Raw genomic sequence first — 20,854 nt, 5'->3', positions numbered from 1 at the left:
AGTGTTCCACGAGGGTTGTACCTACACTCTGCCCCCTTGAACAAGAGATATCAATTCTAGCATCCTCATTTCAAGGAGGATAATATATTAGAAAGTTCAGAGGTTTAAAACAAATGCACACCCCCCCAAGGTTTTGCCAAAAAAGCTACTTTTTGCCTTTGAAAACAGGAAGCAAGAAAAAAATTAATGCAGCAGAAAAATTGTTGATAAATACTTACTGAGAAATTGTGTTGGTATCTAGGTCAACACAGCTAACATCTGGTGGAGGGTCATAGAGGTCAAAGTATCTTGAATCAATTCCCACTATGAATGGGCACGGGGCACTTAACACATCTGCCAGTGCCAAGGGACAGAGAGGAATATATGGGCAAGGCCAGTGGAAGGGAAATATCATCTTTGAATATATGCAGAGAAAAAACAGAGGTTAAACATGTACAATGTAATATAGCCTATGCAAGCATAAACCACACTTCACTAATGGCCACTTCAAAAATTATTCAACATGGCAGATTATTACAGCAAATCTAGATGCAGATTATTAACTTAAAAATACACTAATTTCTCTAAAAATTCAAACTGTACTTTGTAGGAAAAAAGCTCTTCAGTATAATTGACTGCATACAGTAGAGGCAGCAATACAATGCTTAGTGAAGACACACAGGAAAACAACATGCAAGAGAGAATACAGTGCTATTTGGGACAATGAGAAACATATTCAGTGCATTGTGACAACTAAACAACATACTTATTTAAAATATTTGCATACAACCAAAAGCAGTTACTTTTTTCTCTTCTGTCTTTGTGGGATATCATTAGTAATGTGAACTTTTCTCTCTAATGATCTTCATTTTTATTCTTACTTCTAAGTAATCTTTACAGCTAACAGTACTCCCACTAATTTTAGATTTTATGTTAAAAACATTGCACTTAGAGGTGTATAATTAAAAGAACATTACTTACAGAGACTAACGCCTCTGTCACACTAGTAAGGACAGAAGGTCGCAATGAATGGATGAGGATTTTATGTTCCGTCACAGCAAATACAAGTAGAGTTACTGCATTTTCAGGTCCTAAGTTCTGAAGTAGTGTAGAAAACTTGCCCCCACTGTTGGAGAATATAAACACACCGGTGAGTTACAAAGCACCATAATAATAATCCAGAAGTGTTCAGTAACAAAAAAAAGAAAACAAAGTATTAGATTTGGGCTTTATAAACTTAAATTTGCAAATCTGTCTTTTAAAAATGACTGCAAGGCAGACTACTTGGTACACTTCACTGTTCAGTGAAGAGTGGTTACTTCCCAATAGCAACCATGATTTCTTGAGACTCTTCCATCAGTCTACACTATTTTCAGGACACATGCACGATGATTTTTCTTTTTGAGAAGCAATTTGCAGGGAGACAACATGAGTTTCTTTAATCGTTCTCCTGCACAGAGACATGAAAGTTAGGACAGGCACAGAACTCCTTCAATTACCTTGCAATACAAAAGCTGCACTATCTCAGGAGCCCACATACCAGCTCCTAGAAAGAGGGTCTAACACTCTATATTTTGCCTCAAGAACCACTAAAATTATTCAAAATAACACAGATACTGTTCATTAAGTATGTATCTTTGTCAGGGCGCAGGTCTAAATCACATAAATAAACTTCAGATACATCAGCTACAAAAGGCACCAGCCAGGCTAAGTTAATTTGCACAATTATACCTCAAAGTACCAAATATTTTCTGCAATGTAAATCAAACACTGATTTTATGTTCCGTCACAGCAAATACAAGTAGAGTTACTGCATTTTCAGGTCCTAAGTTCTGAAGTAGTGTAGAAAACTTGCCCCCACTGTTGGAGAATATAAACACACCGGTGAGTTACAAAGCACCATAATAATAATCCAGAAGTGTTCAGTAACAAAAAAAAGAAAACAAAGTATTAGATTTGGGCTTTATAAACTTAAATTTGCAAATCTGTCTTTTAAAAATGACTGCAAGGCAGACTACTTGGTACACTTCACTGTTCAGTGAAGAGTGGTTACTTCCCAATAGCAACCATGATTTCTTGAGACTCTTCCATCAGTCTACACTATTTTCAGGACACATGCACGATGATTTTTCTTTTTGAGAAGCAATTTGCAGGGAGACAACATGAGTTTCTTTAATCGTTCTCCTGCACAGAGACATGAAAGTTAGGACAGGCACAGAACTCCTTCAATTACCTTGCAATACAAAAGCTGCACTATCTCAGGAGCCCACATACCAGCTCCTAGAAAGAGGGTCTAACACTCTATATTTTGCCTCAAGAACCACTAAAATTATTCAAAATAACACAGATACTGTTCATTAAGTATGTATCTTTGTCAGGGCGCAGGTCTAAATCACATAAATAAACTTCAGATACATCAGCTACAAAAGGCACCAGCCAGGCTAAGTTAATTTGCACAATTATACCTCAAAGTACCAAATATTTTCTGCAATGTAAATCAAACACTTACTGCCACTTACCTCAGTGGAAGGGGTGATGACACAGGTTGGCTAAGAATCAGGTTGTCATGTGGAGATAGCTGGAAAGAGATTTTAAATACATTCTTTTTATGCTGAATTTTGGAAATATTTATCAGAAATTGCACAACTATAACAACAAACACCTAAAAATAAGATTTAAACTAAGCTGAGCCTCATCTAGCCCAGTTGTGTAGCACTATAAGAAGCGGTGCATGATGCCACACATTGGTATCTTTTAGTGAAATCCAGGCAACGCACACTCTTCCTTTCTTAGTCAGAACTAGATACTGCCACTTACCTCAGTGGAAGGGGTGATGACACAGGTTGGCTAAGAATCAGGTTGTCATGTGGAGATAGCTGGAAAGAGATTTTAAATACATTCTTTTTATGCTGAATTTTGGAAATATTTATCAGAAATTGCACAACTATAACAACGAACACCTAAAAATAAAATTTAAACTAAGCTGAACCTCATCTAGCCCAGTTGTGTAGCACTATAAGAAGCGGTACATGATGCCACACATTGGTATCTTTTAGTGAAATCCAGGCAACACGCATTCTTCCTTTCTTAGTCAGAACTGAATACATTGCATATTCATAAAGAGAAATTTAAACTAGCTAATACTGTCAAAAAAACCCCTGAATATATTAACTGCTCAAAAATGAAGCCTTCTGTATTTTAAGGGAAGCGAGGACTCATAGTGAGTTGGGTTTTATAAACTTAAATTTGCAAATCTGTCTTTTAAAAATGACTGCAAGGTCAAAGTATGTATCTTTATCAGGGCACAGGTCTAAATCACATAAATAAACTTCAGATACATCAGCTACAAAAGGCACCAGCCAGGATAAGTTAATTTGCACAACTATACCTCAAAGTACCAAATCTTTTCTGCAATGTAAATCAAACAGAAGATACTGCCACTTACCTCAGTGGAAGGGGTGATGACACAGGTTGGCTAAGAATCAGGTTGTCATGTGGAGATAGCTGGAAAGAGATTTTAAATACATTCTTTTTATGCTGAATTTTGGAAATATTTATCAGAAATTGCACAACTATAACAACGAACACCTAAAAATAAAATTTAAACTAAGCTGAACCTCATCTAGCCCAGTTGTGTAGCACTATAAGAAGCGGTACATGATGCCACACATTGGTATCTTTTAGTGAAATCCAGGCAACACGCATTCTTCCTTTCTTAGTCAGAACTGAATACATTGCATATTCATAAAGAGAAATTTAAACTAGCTAATACTGTCAAAAAAACCCCTGAATATATTAACTGCTCAAAAATGAAGCCTTCTGTATTTTAAGGGAAGCGAGGACTCATAGTTCATATGTAGTTCATACACCCCAGGGTGGGATTCTTTTTGGATTTAGGGGGAAAGAGACGGATAAAATGCATAAAGGGGAGAGATGGCAGATCGCAACGTGAAGTAGCTTTTTCTTTGGAAGACACAAGAATTAGGCTTTTAGCTGGTAGAAATGGCTTGGCTCAGCTCAGCTTTGATAGATTTTAGCTGGTAGAAATGGCTTGGCTCAGCTTTGATAGGATCTTTAAAATTTGCATTAGTTGAAGATTCAAGACAGAGATCCTATTAATCCACATTTCTTTCTTCAAGTGATATGACATCAAGAGAAATCATTCATATCCTCAGCATAAACAGGAGGTTTCAAATAAGTAGTAGAACTGAGATCCACAATCAATTTATCAAAGCTCAACTGACATTTTCAGCCATAGTAAATCCAAGGTATCAAGATACCAGTTAGCTTAATCCTTCCTGCTAAGTGGTCATGCATTTTCTGTCTGTCGTATAAAAGCACACCTACAAGCAGCAGTAGTAATTCAGTAAGTCACGGTAACTTTTACAACTACTCTGCAAGTTCAGACAACGTTTCATCTGAGCATGTTTCACCTTAGACCCCACTGCAGATAACCAGAGAGCAGAAGTCAGAAGATCAGATGAATTAGTAAGACAAATGGTGAAGCACTAAGTCACCTAACACTGTGCCTGGGCAGACACACAAAGCAGAGGCCATTAACAAGCACCTACGTGGGTGCTGCTTCCCTGCGTGTTCCACAGAGCACAGCTTTTGAAGGCTGAGGCTACATTTAGCTTCAATGACAAATGAGGATGGCCACGCCGCTCTATGTGCTAGATTTGTCTTCAAGTAAGTCACCTTGTGACAACCACCACCATTAGCTTGATTGGTGAAAGAATTCAAAGACCTCATTTTTTCAGCCCGAGGTAACCTTCATAAACTACCCTTGGAAAGGAAGATTCAGCCTAATGTCTTACGACTTTTGTTTCAACAAAAGCAGATAGACAAAAATCAAGCATCTATTCCAAGTGCATGTCTCCCTCAGGCAGAAGGGGCACTTACTGTCCCCATTTCTCAAAGGGAGAAACATATTACTGAACGTGCTCTCGAAGTCTACAGGTTGTGAATACACCATTAGAGCAGGAACATCTGTGTAATAAAGGGATGTAGGACACGGAGAACAGAGTCCAGCAGATTTCAGACCACAAACAACCTATCAAGAATGGCAGCTGGAAACTGGCACTCGGGAACATTCCATTACTAATGGCTCTCATTTCTTCGAAACTTAAGTCAGACACATGCCACCTTCTCTTTTGCTTGTAACAGATGCTAAGAAGGATCTAAGACTGGGTTACACAGCCAGACTGGCACACATCCAGCTACTAAAATATATCAGGTCTCATTTTCAGGAAGCATATAGACACCTACAAGATTCTACAGCAACATATATTCAGAAGGATCTGCTACACTAATTGTTTAGCAAAAGACTTACCATGTTTTAAATTAACAAGGTTCAGAGAGAAATCACTACTTCTTCAATTAAATGGAACCCTAAAAACTCCTAATTTTCAAGAATACAGGCATTTCCCACACTATTTTGAGGAAAACATCTTAGATACAGTCACCTGTGATTTTAGTCAGTGCAGAATCAAATAAAACTCAGAAGTCCCTGAAAGCAGCTGGAAGGAAGCACTTATTTGTAGACCTCACCTACCACTGTCTACTCTAAAAGCAGTGCATTCTCCATCTGTACTATCAGCTACTGAAGTTGTACTAACTTGACACAAAAGCATTTTGAAAATAAGGTGTAACAGACAAAATTTCACATCACTTACAACTACGTCCTCAGACTTTGCACCAGGGTATACGCCCATGTATAATTTGACAGAGTTCCCTAAAAATTCAGACTAAAAAAACCTGTTTTTCTCTAAACTCACAACTGTAAATGCGTGTTTGCTGTTCCCTAGCACAAATATTTTATTGAAGGTGAACAGAAAAAAACAACACACAAAATGTAAAAATACTAGGTTTGAATTGAACTTTAAATTCATAATAAAAGTGACAAAAGTGCCAGATACAGTTTCAATATAACTGTTCTCCGACCCTTCTTCAGTAACAGCAATAAATGTTACTTCTCTGGAATATCCAAGTACACTAAGGAGGATCTTTAATATTCAATACATTCTATAAAGACACAACACAAGATGATATTTACTCTGAAATACTTCACTAGCATATGGGCTACTACATTAAGACTGAAAATTGCACAGGGCGCTCCATATTTTATTTCATACAAATAGTAACAGAAAGTAACATCATTTTGCAACAACTTGTTCAAAACCCCAGGACTGGTAGAATAACTATAACCAGAATAGAGCTGTCTTTTCTCAGCAATACAATTTTAACATCTCTTTACCTGTTTCACCTCTTAGGAGGGAAAAAAAAAAAAGAAAAAAGATTTAATATCAGTTCACTTCAGACGTCTTTGAGATAGGGATTTCCTCTCTCCTACCAGCAGTGATATGGGTGAAATTTCAAATTCTAGCAATTATACCAATTCACTCACACACCATAAAATATACTCAGTCTTGCAGGTAGGACAGAATAAGGGTCATATTTGACAAAGTGTGTCTGTCAAACGTGCGTGGCTCCGGCAGTTCTCAGTGAGAGCTATCCATTACATAGAGGACAGCATGGAGCCCTTTGTGAGAACAGGTATGAGTATATGCTTCACATCTGGTTTTAATTTTATATATTTATTTTACACTCAGCTTTCACACAGTAGCAAGAAAACAGTTCAAAAGTTATTGCAAAAAATCAAGCCAGATAGTGACTTGGAGTAGTTTTTAATTAATTAATTTCCATATACTATGAAAGAAAATAATTAAGTTCTAATTTCATTATACAGTATCTTGATGTATCTCATTAAAGTTCTTAACTTAACTGGAAACAGAACAGTGAGAAATCTGTGAAGATTAAGTGTATGAGTTTAGGGGAAAAAACCTGAACAAGAAAAATTGAACATAAAAATTACATTTTCCATTTACTAACCTTTTCAACAGCTGTTTTGTCTTCACTTAAGACATAGCTATTAAAAAGAAATTTACACTTACCTGAACTAGAATTCTTGGCCTCTGAGGGGATGGAAAAGGAACTTTATGCATGAAATGGGAAATGTGTCTAGAGGAAAAGAAAAATACTGATTTAGTAGAAATTACAAGCTTTAAAAACTGCTTCACCTCAAGACAAAATTATTGCCAGTAAGAAAAATTATTATATAAAAATGGCACATTCTTATACAGAAGACAGAGAGCAAAAAAACCCAGCCCTCAAATCCTACAGGGGTATTCTGACCTTGAAAACCTATTTTTCTAGTAGTGACAACCAAAACGGCAGGTCAGATTATCTTTCAGACTATGGATTGTGAGAATGAAAAATTACAAGGAGCTTTTTTCTTTTTTTAAAATTGTAAAGTAGAAATACTGATGTTTGAGTATCACAATACCATTTTTCAACCATGCTTCTGAGATTGGCTTGACATAACATTATACCTCAGAGACTAGCACTGGGTTATTTGCAAAAAAAAAAAAATATTCACAGCTGAGTATCAAGGAGAGTAATTAAATTAATCCATTTTCTTCACTTCAAAATACAAAATATTATTTAAGACTTCTGATGAAAAAAGTGTTAACATTTTTTTCATATACTACAAATACAGAAAAACGCTTTTAAAATTAGAGTAAGTTCCCAGTTTTATAAATGGATTAAATACAGAAGTCCTAAAAACATAGGAGTTCTACATAATACACGCTTTCACATTAAAAGAAACCACATGTGATCAGTAGAGACCAGGAAGAAACACATAATCCATCATAAACTGCATGTTACAGCACATATTTTAATGTGATTTCCGCAACTCTTACCATTATTATAACACAGACAACGAACCAAATTTTGAAGACAGAGAAACCCATAAGTAAGCATTGATTTATATAGAAGGCTTATGTGATTCTGATTCAAAGCTATATATTTCATACCTATATTTCAATGCAGCTGCATATTATGCCATTAGATGTATGCAAAAAAACCCCATTTTTCTGTGGTCTTAATTTTGTGTACTTGTGCTTAACTTTTTGTTGCAGTTCTATAATCAGATAACTGGCATTAACCAGAACTACTGGCAGAAGAAATGGTCTTATGCCTCCTCTTTGCCACTCCCACATTGCCCTCCCTTGTCGACGTCTGTGCAGCCACACAGCCAAGGAATCAGGCTGACAACAGATTTGGGGTTTCATCTTTATTCCCCATGTATGAAGATGGTGGCAAAAATATGGAAAATACAGCAAACATCAAGGAAAAAGCCGGCGACTTGCATAAGTGGGGCTGACGAAGGTTGTCTGTGCCATACATGTGTATTTGAACATTTTCAAATAGCTTAAGAAACTAGGGTAAATACTGTATTAATTTCATGCAAGACCGTGTAGCTATATTTAAATTATCCACAGTAAACTGACTGGTCAGTTTACAAATCTGAGAAATCAGAATAAGCAAATAAATCTGTAAAACGAAAATTAATTAAAAATTTATTATATTTACTCCTCATTTTACTCCTTTGCAAAACTCAAAAACCAATATAGTTCTCACCTTAAAAAAAATAAAAGTTTTTACACTATTGGAAGCTTACACTATCAGAATTTTAAAACAAGTTTAGGAGATACAAAGTGGAATAATAAAGAGGACAAACAATCACAAAAAATGCTTAATCCACAAAGTCAAAGTCCCAGAAAAGTTAATATAGAGGTTTAATCAGAAAAAAAGCTGATGTGTAATAAAATAAAAAATAATCAAATACTGCATTTGAAATCTGATGAATTAAGAAGTTATGTTAGCCTAGAAATATTGAACAGTATTACGTATCAATTACAGATACGAACCACTCCCTGGATGTTAGGATTTCCTCCGTGTTTTAATATGTGAAATCCTTTATATAAGAAGGAAATTAAGTTTATCACAAATAGAGGAGGATTACTGATGCAAAAATTAAATCTGCTTTACTAGCTCTCATTACATTTGAAAAAATGCAAAACTACGTATTTCATTCTCCTAACTTGATGTATGCAACATTAAGAAAGGATTTATAATCTCGCTTCTCCTAATCACTATGCTAAAGGATGCAAAGCTAATTAAAAAAGGCTTTCAGAGATACCTTCGCAGGCACTTAAATCACAAATAAAAATGTAGTCATTTTGAGGAAGTATCCAAAGATACATTCAATAAAAGGAGAAAAGTGCTTAATCTACTGTAACCATTATATCTAATGTTTGATGACTAAAGTCAAAAGGATATTATAGGAAACTTAGAAGTAAAAAAAACCACCTCTCATCAAGTGAAATTACTATAATGAATTTTTCAAATTACTTACTTCTCAATGGGTAGGACATGCGGACCCGAAATGGAGTAACGATACAGAAAGGTAAGAAACTTCTTGAAAGCATCAAAGAAAGGCCAGTGAGAGAGCAGACAGATGCATTTGTTTGTTTGAACTGTTCTGCATGTGTCTGACTTGCCCTCACCAGCAGCTGCTAATCCCAGTTGAGATTTTTGTTTCTCTGTGAGATTCTCTTCAGGATACAGTTCATAAAACTGAATAGCAGCACCATATACCTGCAAACAACAGAGTTGATTTGAAGGCAATAAATCTGCCTCAATCTTAAAAGCAATCTAACAAACCCCAAACATGCAAGAAAAACCAAGTCTACGTGAAAATCCAGACCGTCTATTATTTAAAACACTTAATGCCACTTGAGAAAGAGTAATCTATGAAATAATTTAAATGAGAAAAAAATAATGATTACACAGGGAACAACTACAGTCAACAGCTCCTGCAATTGCCGTTAAAGCTATTTTAGGAATTCTTTATAAGCAACTCAAAACAGTATTCCTCTGACACCCAATTTACTTTTTAGAACAAGTAAATACATGCAAGGTTGATTCCATGCTTGCAATAAAAATAGTAGTATGCAGTCAGAATTTTTATAGCTCTGAGGTTTCAAAAGCTAACATGATTGGAAAGCAAAGGAGTACAGGTTTATATCATCAACAGTCCAGGAGTGAATAAATGCAAGTCATTTTTTTAAGTAGCCTTTGAATTAAGCCAAACAAATAGATTCAAGTTGGGCTGTGAAAACAGGCTTTATCATCATCCTGAAAGGCTATGTTAAAAAATGTGGTTAAGTTATTGAAGATTTTTTTTTTTTTTTACACTTGCGAAATACCTTTTCTGCAGAAGCTCCAGTTAGTACAAACGTAGAAAAAACTGGGAGAGGGTATTTACTGTTAGATGGCCAACATTCAATCGTTGCACCCATAGGTAGACAAAAAAGAGGCACAGATTCTGGTAATGGGAATGATTCATAGTCTTCTTCAGGGTATCTGCATATTAAACCTATAAAAGCAATTTGTAAAGAGGTAGTTATGTAAAGAATAGCAGAAACATATTTGTAATAGCTCATTCCACAAAAACATGCCCAGAAAAGTCATATATGAGCATACGCTAACTTCAGAAGGTCAGTAAAGTTGTAAACTTTGTGCAAGTTACTACCAGATGTAGGGCTTTTAAAATTTTTATTTATTTACAAATTTATTTTCCACCTTTGAGTTTGTCCTAAACTACTGTTGTTTGCAGAGAGCAGTGTCTCAAAGGGATCTAAGGGCCTTAAAACTTAAGTCTGAATCACGCTCATGACTTGCACTCAATCAAAATCAGGGGTTTAAAAAAAAGAAAAAGCAACACATTTCATCAGAGCCATAGCAAATCTAATTCTGTCTTATAAATAAAACAACAAAATAATGATGATACACAGCCCAAAAATACTTAAAGAGCTCAACACCACTGATGTTCAGGGCAGTGTAGAAGTCTGCACTATTCTTCAAAATGTTTCTTAAATAAACTGATCGTGAAAATGCATCAACTAATTTTTGTGATATTGTCTTCCGCATATATATACACACGCACCCCTCCTTAAGAGACAGTTATCAGCAACAAAAACAGAGGTGGGAGACACATGTTTGTAGAAACTTATCAAAACACAACCGAGCTTCCAGTTGAAAGCAGTTTCTAAAACAGAAGGGTCATGATACATAATTCTAAAGCTTGTTTTAGGACATTATTTTAAAAGAATTCTCCAGGGAAGGATTCCTTTTTAGATAATGCAAAGACAGTGTCTTTGTCAAATAATTCTTTGATTAAAAAAAACATTACAGTACAAATAACCCTGTACATCCTAAATTGAAGATTAAAAAGCTAAATAATAGTTACATACCGGCTTTATATGATATGGTGTTGGTTTTTGCCACAGACTTTTTATAACATAAATATACTGCTGAGCCCCACTGTAAAAAAAAAAAGAACTTATTGGATTATGTGATGAAGTATAACAAAAAGATGTAACAAAAGAGTGGAGAAAAGCCTCCTCTTCCTTGTTTACAAAGGACCATAACTTACACACAAAAACACAGAACATTAAGATACAAGAATCTGGGGTGTCCTTTCTGACAACAGCCATAAACAAGTAACTGAACGAGCAGCACATAAGTACAATTATCATCCATATAAATATTTAACTCTTTCTCCATTTTGTTAAACTTCTGGCTTAACTGTGTATGTAGACAGACATACATACATATACACACACATTTTTACATATACACTCAGAGCACGATGTTTCTATTATTAACTACACTTGCACGTTACTTTAATACTTAACAATTTCTTTTGTGCCTGCATTTCTATTTTTATCATGCTAGTCTTTAAGCCCGATCCCTTATTCTACATATGATTTCAGAGTCTGTGAAACACTGCAGCCTAACATCATAGCTTCTGCAACTTCTACATAACAAATTCCTTTCTGGTATTGTTAATGTTCTCAATTTCTGGACATGAGCATAAAGAACATGGAAAGCCACAGAATGGAAAAGACCAGCATTCTTTAAGGGCACACAAAGCTTTTACAGATGGGAGAAAGATAGAACAGTTTCCATAAAAGAGCACTCCCATAACCCAGTCAATGCAGGGACTGGTAGAACTGAAAAATCCATTTGTTAATGTCTACAGGCATTTATTTAAAAACAAGTACAGATCAATTTCCATGATCTTTTGCATGATACTACCCATAAATGCAGTCAGGAACCTCATCAGCACGCTGACTTTTGAGGACCCTCAGCACATATGGCTGCAGATTCAACTAGGAGACAAATACTAATTTTTGCAACAAAAAGTGGGGTGACACCTGCGTATCTGAGCAGGTCTGGCTCTGGAACCACATTAAGCATTAAAACAGGTTTACAGTCAACAGCATCCAACATGCAACTTTCTTCAGAGCAAAGGGTTTGTGAAACTACTGAGGAGAACAACACTTACAAAGTAGCACTATAGTTAATAGGAGAGTTTTAGAAAAGAATAGAAGGTGGTTGTTAGATACAGTATTTCCATTAGAAGAATAAAAACAGTGCTATTCTGTAAATCCTCCAGTTATACACAAGGTGACACAACAGGTTCTAAGGACTAATCCAAAGCTGCTGAAGTCAGCATTTCTATGTTAGCACTAAAAAGACCATTTGCTCTAAGACTTCCCAAAAGACTTTGTTCCAAGCAGGAACAGAGAACTGTAACCCTCCAACTCTTGAGGATTTACTTGATTTATCTCTGGAGAGTGCTTATCAAAATTTTTCACTAGGTACTCTGAGAACTGTCACAAATACTCCACAAACAGTACATCATTGACTATCAAGTGTTCAAAACCTAGGATTTTGAGTCTTACCATACTATTATTAAGATTCTTGTCAACCTTGCAGAACGTATGTGGAGGGGTTTCTCCTTTACTTGGTATGATTATACATATATCCGTAACAGCCAAGGTGTTTTGTGTCATGTTTTCGGATGCTCTTCGGTAAGTGATGTACACTCTCTGGGACGAGGCGCTGCCACTGATATTAGCAGGCCGACCATATGGAGTAGTTTGAATTATTTCACAACCTTGCTTTACTCTTTCTTTCCCATCATACAAAACCCTAATTAAAACAGGATGAACAAAAGTCAGAAGGCACACAATTTTATTAAAACAGGATGAACAAAAGTCAGAAGGCACATAGTTTTTTTTCAACACTTTGAATACTAATACTAAAAATTATAACGGGATAGTACTAGTTTAACAGCAGCTCTTGTCTCATCTCTGATTAAAACACTTTTACTGACAAGTTCAGGTCACATTATACCAAACTGTATTATAACAGAAGAGCTTCATGATGAAACTATACTAGTTTTCCCTTGCATATAATTGCTTTTAAATGTCTTTTTTTTACTGCAAAATAGCGTTAATTTCAATTCTATTAAAGATTCATTGCCTGATCCCAAGAATGCCATACAACTCACATCTTTTCAATCTGTATTAAATAGGTTAAGCATCTTATCTAAAACAAAATATATACACTGAAAACTGTAAATGGCCTTGAAAAGTCCAAATGCAGAGGATTACAGTTGTCACTAAAAGCCATTCAGCATGCATTTTTCCTACCATTCTGGGTTACAGTACACTCAAGTCAACAAGTATCTTCCTGGTTAGAGTTTTGCATTATATTTAAAAAGTATGACACTCCAATGAACCTGCTTTATTTGCTCTTTAGTCAAATAAAACTACAAAATCATGTACTAGAACAGAAAAATCACTCACCCCAGATCCGTAAGTGGGGGCTTATCCCTTCCTCGGCGATAACAAAGGTATATTTGCGGTCCCACGAGACTGCCATTATTGAGATCTGCAGAGAGTCCCGAGGGAGTAACATCTATACATTTATATCCCTGGGGAACTTCCTCCCCCAGAGATTTATTAATTACTGTTACATCTGTAATAGGTTCTTTTGGTTTAGCGATTTTATGGCAAGCATCATTGAAGTGGATTTCTTCCTCTAGTGGTTTTGAGATATCTGTTAATCCTGCGACAACAAAGTAGTCAGCAACACGAGCCCCTTTGTCTTCCATCTTCCATTACAAGACGTTATAACTGGCAAGAAAGAAAAACATATCAGTATTTTTGAAGGAAATTGTAAGATGAGAAATACTGAAATTATGTTTATTTTTAAAAACGGAAAGTTTGCAATAATATCAATTAAACCACAATAGAATACAAAAGAGATAGAGAGATCCAACATCAGATCATGTAACGTTTTTCATTTGTAATCATGAGCTTCCCAATTTGGGAAGCACTTTCAAGAAAATCTGGGACAGCTTTCCTCATTTAGAGCCAGTTAAAATTAGAATCCCCTGCATACAAACACCTGCTATCACACAAATTTGCTTCCTAAGGTTATAGCAAGTAATACGCAAGTCAGCAAGACTTTCATAATTTAATGCAGCTTCTACAGAAGGGAGAAGAAAAAGCCCAGCTGACGATGCATCATCCCTTCAGATCTTTGCCTTCTGATACAAAGGCTTGCAGCTAAAAATGGGATAAAACGCTGAAGATATCAAAACAAATCAGTGGTATTTTATTCAATCTGACTTAGACTTTACTAGAGCTACTCAAATTTTCAACATCTGTTTACTGTGAGAGCAGATTTATGCAAACTTAATGGTAACAGACCCCAGAAAGAAGGCATATAGTGGGAGCTAAGTCAGTGACAAATAATCATTCTGTGAAACAAACTGACAAATCTGAATAATTTCCGTAGACACTCTTACCATTAAGGTATTCCAAAGCAGGCTGTAATTACATACATCACACAGTACTGCAAGTCAACTTCCAGGAAAAAAAAAGCCACAACAGAAACAAAGTCACACTGCACAAGAGTTGCTTGAAGCACCAGGTCCCAGGTGAATTTCAAGAGCATTAAGGGTGCCACACTGAGAACCAGCTACTATTGCTTCTCTACACTTCAGTCACTTGGGGACAAATGGCTGCATTTTGAAGACAATGGCATGGGATCATAAACAAAACCTTTTAGAAAAATCCCTAGAAACAAGTGGAATATATGGTCTTTCAGCCATCTCATGACTATCATTTTTAATGGACTGCATATAATTAATACAACTACAAATTAAACATCATAAACATCAATAAGAAACAAAATATCCCTGCAAACAGCAAACTGACTTGTAAGAACATATTAAAAACACAAACAGACTTTGCAAATCACAACTATGTAAGAGTGGGGAAAAGAGGTGGTTTTGCCATTTCTAAAAAGATGGGAATAGTAAAGCAATCAGCTTGATTACTTTTCTGAAAGACAAAAGTAAACTCATTTCATTGTTTATTCAATTTAATTTTTTAATATCATCACATCACTTCATAAACATTTAGGAAATACTGATTGATAATTTTCACTAAGTGTCACTGCTGTTGTAATTCATAGGTGTTGGCATTTTAGCAACTGTGCAAAAGAGATTAATCTGAAAAACTAGCTTTGTGATCTAACACTGTAGATCTATTGCTGGTGTTAAAAGAGAACCAGTCTTCTGCAAAGTGCAAAACAACCTGCTACTATAAGAAAGGTGATCAGGAGGGTTACAGGAGTTCCCTTTTGTGTTAAAATATCAGTGCAACTTCGATGCCCCCCAGAAGTCAGAATGAGCTTATATTGTTTATTTTGCTTCCAACAAAGTTTTTTGTACTTGCTATGAGCTATCTGCAACTCTCACATAGAAAGCAAACGAAAATTGAGAGGCATGATTTTATAACACCTCACATATTTTTCAGATAAAAAAAATAATCAGTGTCCAAACTTTTTGAAGAGATCACATTTTTAATTCAAATACCAGAAGAGGGAAGTACATATCAGCTTTTTGCCCCATAGTAATACTAATGCGGATGTACCGTATATTCCACCCGTGCAGCAGCAACAAGCACAATGCTTCATGAAGTACAGTTTATTACAGATGCACTACACCATTTCCAAGGAAATAAAATACTGACACAATTCATACAACCTGCTCCTACCCACAGACATTTGTGGAGGTAACTTGTAAGTGGGCTGCAGACCAGAAGAACTGTTCTAGCAGAGCCAACTTCTTTCCAGGAGCCACCTCTCCCAGATAGCAAAAAGGGTTTACTTGTATGCTTTTTGCAAGTGTAAAAGATATATGACCTGTGAAAGGCAGCAGTAAGGACCATTTGACTCCATTAAAACAGTTTCACCCATCCATCTCTGGCAGACACAAATACAACTGCCTTGTACCTTTTAATGTTCCTTGTCTTCATTCTCTTTCCTTCCTGCATTTTCCTTTGAGAATATTAAATCACTTATTAATTTGAGTTCCTTATTAGGTCCATTTGCTGCCTAAAGCAGGTGACATTTTACTTTGTTAGCCTGACTCCAAAGAAATGTTCCATTTGTAAACAAGGAACAAATGTCTCCTAGTGCAGGTTGGAAACCAGTGCAGGGCTCTGCAACACACCTATTTTAAAACAGTTCAAAGCTTCATTAAAAATGATTGTGGGTTGTTTGCTTTTTTTTAAAGCATTCATCATATAATCACATTTCAAGAACTTCCTTCCTTTAAAGGCATACAAAGAGTAGCTGAACAGACAAACCAGTGGCCAATTTTTAAAAATTGCCACTAAAGTTCTAACAGCCCCTAGTATTTCAGTCTCATATGTGTACAGCTGCATTATCCCATTGAACTATTCTGCCAGCACACAGAAACGTGGTAGCTAGTCATGTAAGAGCAGAATGAAGTTAACTGGATCAGTCAGTCCTGCTACAGCTACTCAGAACCATTTCTCAGCCTTGGCACTGCAAAAAAAAAAATCACACAGGAGCTCAACAGTCTAGAGAATGCGTGAATAACCACAGTTACCCAGGGAAAAAGCTTCACCCCATCCCTGTACTTCCAAAGTTGCCTGGTAAAAGTGACAGAGAAGCCTTTTTTCTCCAGTATTTTCTTCATAGCAAGCAAACAATCCTGGGAACAAAGGTGAAGCACCTCAAATATCACAGGAATTCTCTCAAGTCAGAACATAAGCCTTTTGAAAACTCTACCAATGAGTTCCCTACCTTTTCATCAGGGCATTGCTTCTACACTTTGCCTCTCTTGCTGTCAGCCAGGCTTTAACATAGACTTCTTGTTAAAGTTTCATTCCCTACAGAAACAGTAAAAACAAAAATTAAACAATGTACACATTTGTTGAAACTTACACTTACTGCCCAGTCACATTAAATGAAGATTGTGAATTGTTGTAGGATTCCCTTGCTAAGACAAGGTTACAGGTCACTTACCTATTAGAAAAGTATATGAAACCCGATTTTAAACTTGAGAAACAAATTACCAAGTTTTATGTTGCACTGATATTTTAAGGATGTAAATAACATTTAATGTTTTTTTAAAAAAGAAAAAAGCCAACAACAAAAATCAAAGCAGGGTTGAGCTTGCCACTTCAAATTATTTCAACTCTTCCCCTATTTTCTGATGATAAATACCTCCCATGCCTCTCCACAGGTGTTAGCCAGCTATGAAAGTGCTCCTTTAGCTCAATAACCTTTTGTCATGGTTTGGGCTGGATACTAAAACAAACAACAGATGCTCTCTTTTACCTCTCTCTGCAAGAGTCCGATATTTAAGCAGATCCTTCTTACTCCACAATCAGCAATACAAATGTACTCTTCCATCTAGCTGCCTTATCCCAATTTCCCATTCTTGCCGTTGACTGTCACAACTCACTGTTTTTCTTCAGATATGGTGAACACCAGTATGACCACTTTTAAACACCAGTATGACCACAGACATCTTGAGCTTGTGTTTTCCATTGAGGCGTGTGCGAGCCAGGCAGCCTGTGCTACAGCTAAGCATTTTGAAGCAGCAGCTTTCCACTGTGGGATTTAGAAGACAACTTCACTGGAGACACTCAGACTTCAATCTCCCAGAATGACTCATTAGCACCAACAGGGCTGTAGTCAAAAATAAATTTCATCTAAACAAGGCTTCTATTTGCCATGACCTGGAAAACACTCTTAGAAGATTACTGTGAGAAGACTTCAGAAAACAAAGCGTAACATAAGAAAGGCTGGGAAGACACACATCTCAGGAGGGTTTATGCAAACCATGAAAGATTTGCTTCCATTTGTGAAGTGGAAAAGTCTTGGGAAAAAAAACCCTACACTAGATTATCAGAATATTTGCTTCCATTTGTGAAGTGGAAAAGTCTCGGGAAAAAAACCCCTACACTAGATTATCAGAATTATATTTTTGGGAGCACAAAGCTCAAGGTTCTGTTCATAGCCCCAAAGTACAAGGCAATTTATTTCAGATCATACACTGTTAGTTCATTATTTCCATAGCAAGGAGTGGGGAGGTGACAGCCTAGAGAGCAAACCCAGCCCCTGGTGCAAGTCCTCCTAATCCATACAGGACTATAGACTACTACCAGTTAAAGCCAGTTACTCTGCAGTAACTGACTTTAAACATTTTTACACAAGACTATAATGTAAAAGAACATGCAGCAGTAGCACTATGTATTTTTGTCCAATGACCTGATCTGTAACAAAGTTTCCAGGAGTGTCAGAAAGCAGAATTTTAGGAATCACCTGCAGACCTCAAACACAGATGCAAAAAATCTAAGAAATAAGCAGCCTTAACACATTAATAATTTCCCCATGGACACTTAAAAAACCCCCAACAAACGTATTTCCTAGCCAACTAGCTGTAAAGCCAATGAGGAAAGTTAAAGGAAAGAAAAAGAAAAATAGATTTTTAAGCATCACAAGGAACACAGCAAGCACCACTGCCACTGTACTTTCAGCTCTATTTTGTAGTACTTGCAGCTTGTAGTTGTATTTACAACTGCCTTGGTGTCCTCCATCTATCAAGTAAAAGATCTACTTGTTCAAGGAACAAGGTGCAGAAGACCTACATTATTACACCAATACAATCAGGACTTCTCATTGCATTTTTATTTTTCAGTAGGACAACGCCAATACTTTATTTTCCTTCACATTCCATACTGGTACAGTTAAACAAATGACAGCAGCAGAGAAAGTTGCTAACAAACAGGGTTAAAGTGATCAATTGTGTTACTTTTTAGACCCCATTGCATACATCTGCACTGAATGTTAGACAACACAGTAATTAACAAGAAGCCAGTAGCCTCCATTAAGTTTCCTCTAGTGCTGCATCAATAGCAGTACTAGTGCTAAGAAACATACTGGCATATTAAAAAACAAAAACAAAAAAAACCCCCAACATTCTCTGCCCCTACATCACTGGACCAGAATTGCTATCAAGTTTTTTGCAAGCCCATTCACAATCATCTGTACCAACTCGTGGTCAACATAACTCTGATCCAAACAGCTGAGGAGATAATCAAGAGAGCTCAGAAAACTTGGCAACAAAGGATCTCTGAGAGGTGCCCAGGGAACAAAAGTGCTGGATAAGAGCACAGGGACAGAACACAAGACTCTTGAGTTTGGGAGCAGAAAATAGGAATGCAGGCCAAGAACTGAGGAACTGGCAGATTTGTTCAGCAATGCCTGGGAAGAAAGAGAAATCAGGGTTAAATTTGAAGGCTAATCTAGATGCAGTGGGCTCGTTGCAGTCAGTCAGCAAGAACTAGACATCTAGAGTATCAAAGCTTAGAGGAGGAAGCAGAATAACTGGCAGAGATGGCAGGAAGAAGCAGACTTCATCCTGGAGAGATCAGGCATTTTCTACATCTTCTGTACTCTCCATCATCACTCACCAAGTCTTCCATTTGTTTGTTCTTCATTGCTGTTTTCAGTCTTAATAAAATTGAACCATTTACTAACAGGGTCTAAGGCAGCACAGGCTGTGTTCATTACAGTTGTGCCACAGCAATCAACCCTGACTACAAAAATTCAAGAAAGCGTTGTTCAACTCTCCCATGAGATTCATGACAGAGACAAATCATAACAAGGCTGGTTTTAAAACCTCCACTTTTCTTTCAAGATTACACTGTCTATAGCCAAAAAGCACAATCTTAGAACGGAAACAATTTCTGAAGTACAACTGTGTTTGTAGGGAGGGATGCAGAAAACAATTTACAGCAAATGAGGGGGAGTGAAGCCAAGGTAAACACTATAAAATGTAAATATTACTTCATCCATAACACAGTTCAGGAGGGCAGCTAGTCCATGTTTTTTTTGGTAAAACTACTTATTATACAACTTTTGAAAAGGAGAAGTCCCCCAAACAGAATGTTCTGTTTTGCTTGGCACAGTAGATAAAGGCAAATGAAAGCAGCAAGTCTTGCAATATTGTGCTTCAGACCCAAAATCTGTCACTGAGAATGTCAAAGTGCATCAACCAAGAGTGACAGAAGTGGCCTGCTTTCACCCAGCCATGTTTGGACACATGTGCCAATCTCAGTTTAGTTTTGAAGCCATTATCTACCCAAATAATTTTTTTAATTCATGGCACGGTAGAGGGAAAAACAGGTGGGAATTAAGTGACAGAAGTGGCCTGCTTTCACCCAGCCGTGTTTGGACACATGTGCCAATCTCAGTTTGGTTTTGAAGCCATTATCTACCCAAATATTTTATTTTTTTTTTATATTCATGGCATGGTAGAGGGAAAAACAGGTGGGAATTGTTTCTAACATTTTAAAACACATTTTAATTGTGACTTAGAACATTTGACATTCTTTTTTTCCTCTGGCCAGAAAAAATGTCCTGTAAGGTAGAAAACTGGACCCAGCCATGCTGCAAATTGTAGACACTGAGTAAATGACACGCATAGACTGCAACTGCAGGGCTGTAAATGCCATGTGCAGATGATCTACACCACACTGGAAAGGTTTAATGGTAAGATAACACTGACTAATACCACCCTCATCTAGTCAATCTCTACATCCAGTTAGCAAAACGGTCATCTTCCACCCCATAGGAAAATATGTGTTAATGTTCTACTTACCAATTCAGCTACAAATATATCTTATAAACTAACACGTATTACTGTGACAGTTTCCCACCTGGGTCAGGCAGCAAAGCAATATAAAGCAGCATTAGGGTAGTGCTGCCCCCCCCAACAGTC

General features: G+C 36.6%; 1 protein-coding gene across 1 annotated transcript in view; it reads right to left on the bottom strand.

The window, feature by feature from the left end:
* The window catches only part of DENND4A (DENN/MADD domain containing 4A), a 57,312-nt gene that overhangs the window by 31,313 nt on the left and 5,145 nt on the right, over positions 1-20,854 (bottom strand). Inside the window, exons 2-11 of the mRNA XM_014946113.1 lie at positions 16,867-16,952; positions 13,548-13,877; positions 12,639-12,888; positions 11,142-11,211; positions 10,095-10,264; positions 9,242-9,483; positions 6,933-6,999; positions 3,425-3,483; positions 961-1,105; positions 219-394 (exon numbers count right to left, since the gene is read on the bottom strand). Coding sequence (XP_014801599.1) covers positions 219-394; positions 961-1,105; positions 3,425-3,483; positions 6,933-6,999; positions 9,242-9,483; positions 10,095-10,264; positions 11,142-11,211; positions 12,639-12,888; positions 13,548-13,855 — 1,487 coding nt within the window. The 5' untranslated portion in view covers positions 13,856-13,877; positions 16,867-16,952. The remainder of the gene's footprint in view (positions 1-218; positions 395-960; positions 1,106-3,424; positions 3,484-6,932; positions 7,000-9,241; positions 9,484-10,094; positions 10,265-11,141; positions 11,212-12,638; positions 12,889-13,547; positions 13,878-16,866; positions 16,953-20,854) is intronic.

Source organism: Calidris pugnax, unplaced genomic scaffold (genome assembly GCF_001431845.1).
Source record: "Calidris pugnax isolate Ruff unplaced genomic scaffold, ASM143184v1 scaffold134, whole genome shotgun sequence".
Classification (NCBI taxonomy): domain Eukaryota; kingdom Metazoa; phylum Chordata; class Aves; order Charadriiformes; family Scolopacidae; genus Calidris; species Calidris pugnax.
The sequence above is the reverse complement of the archived record's forward strand: the minus strand, read 5'-3'. Positions and strand labels throughout refer to the sequence as shown.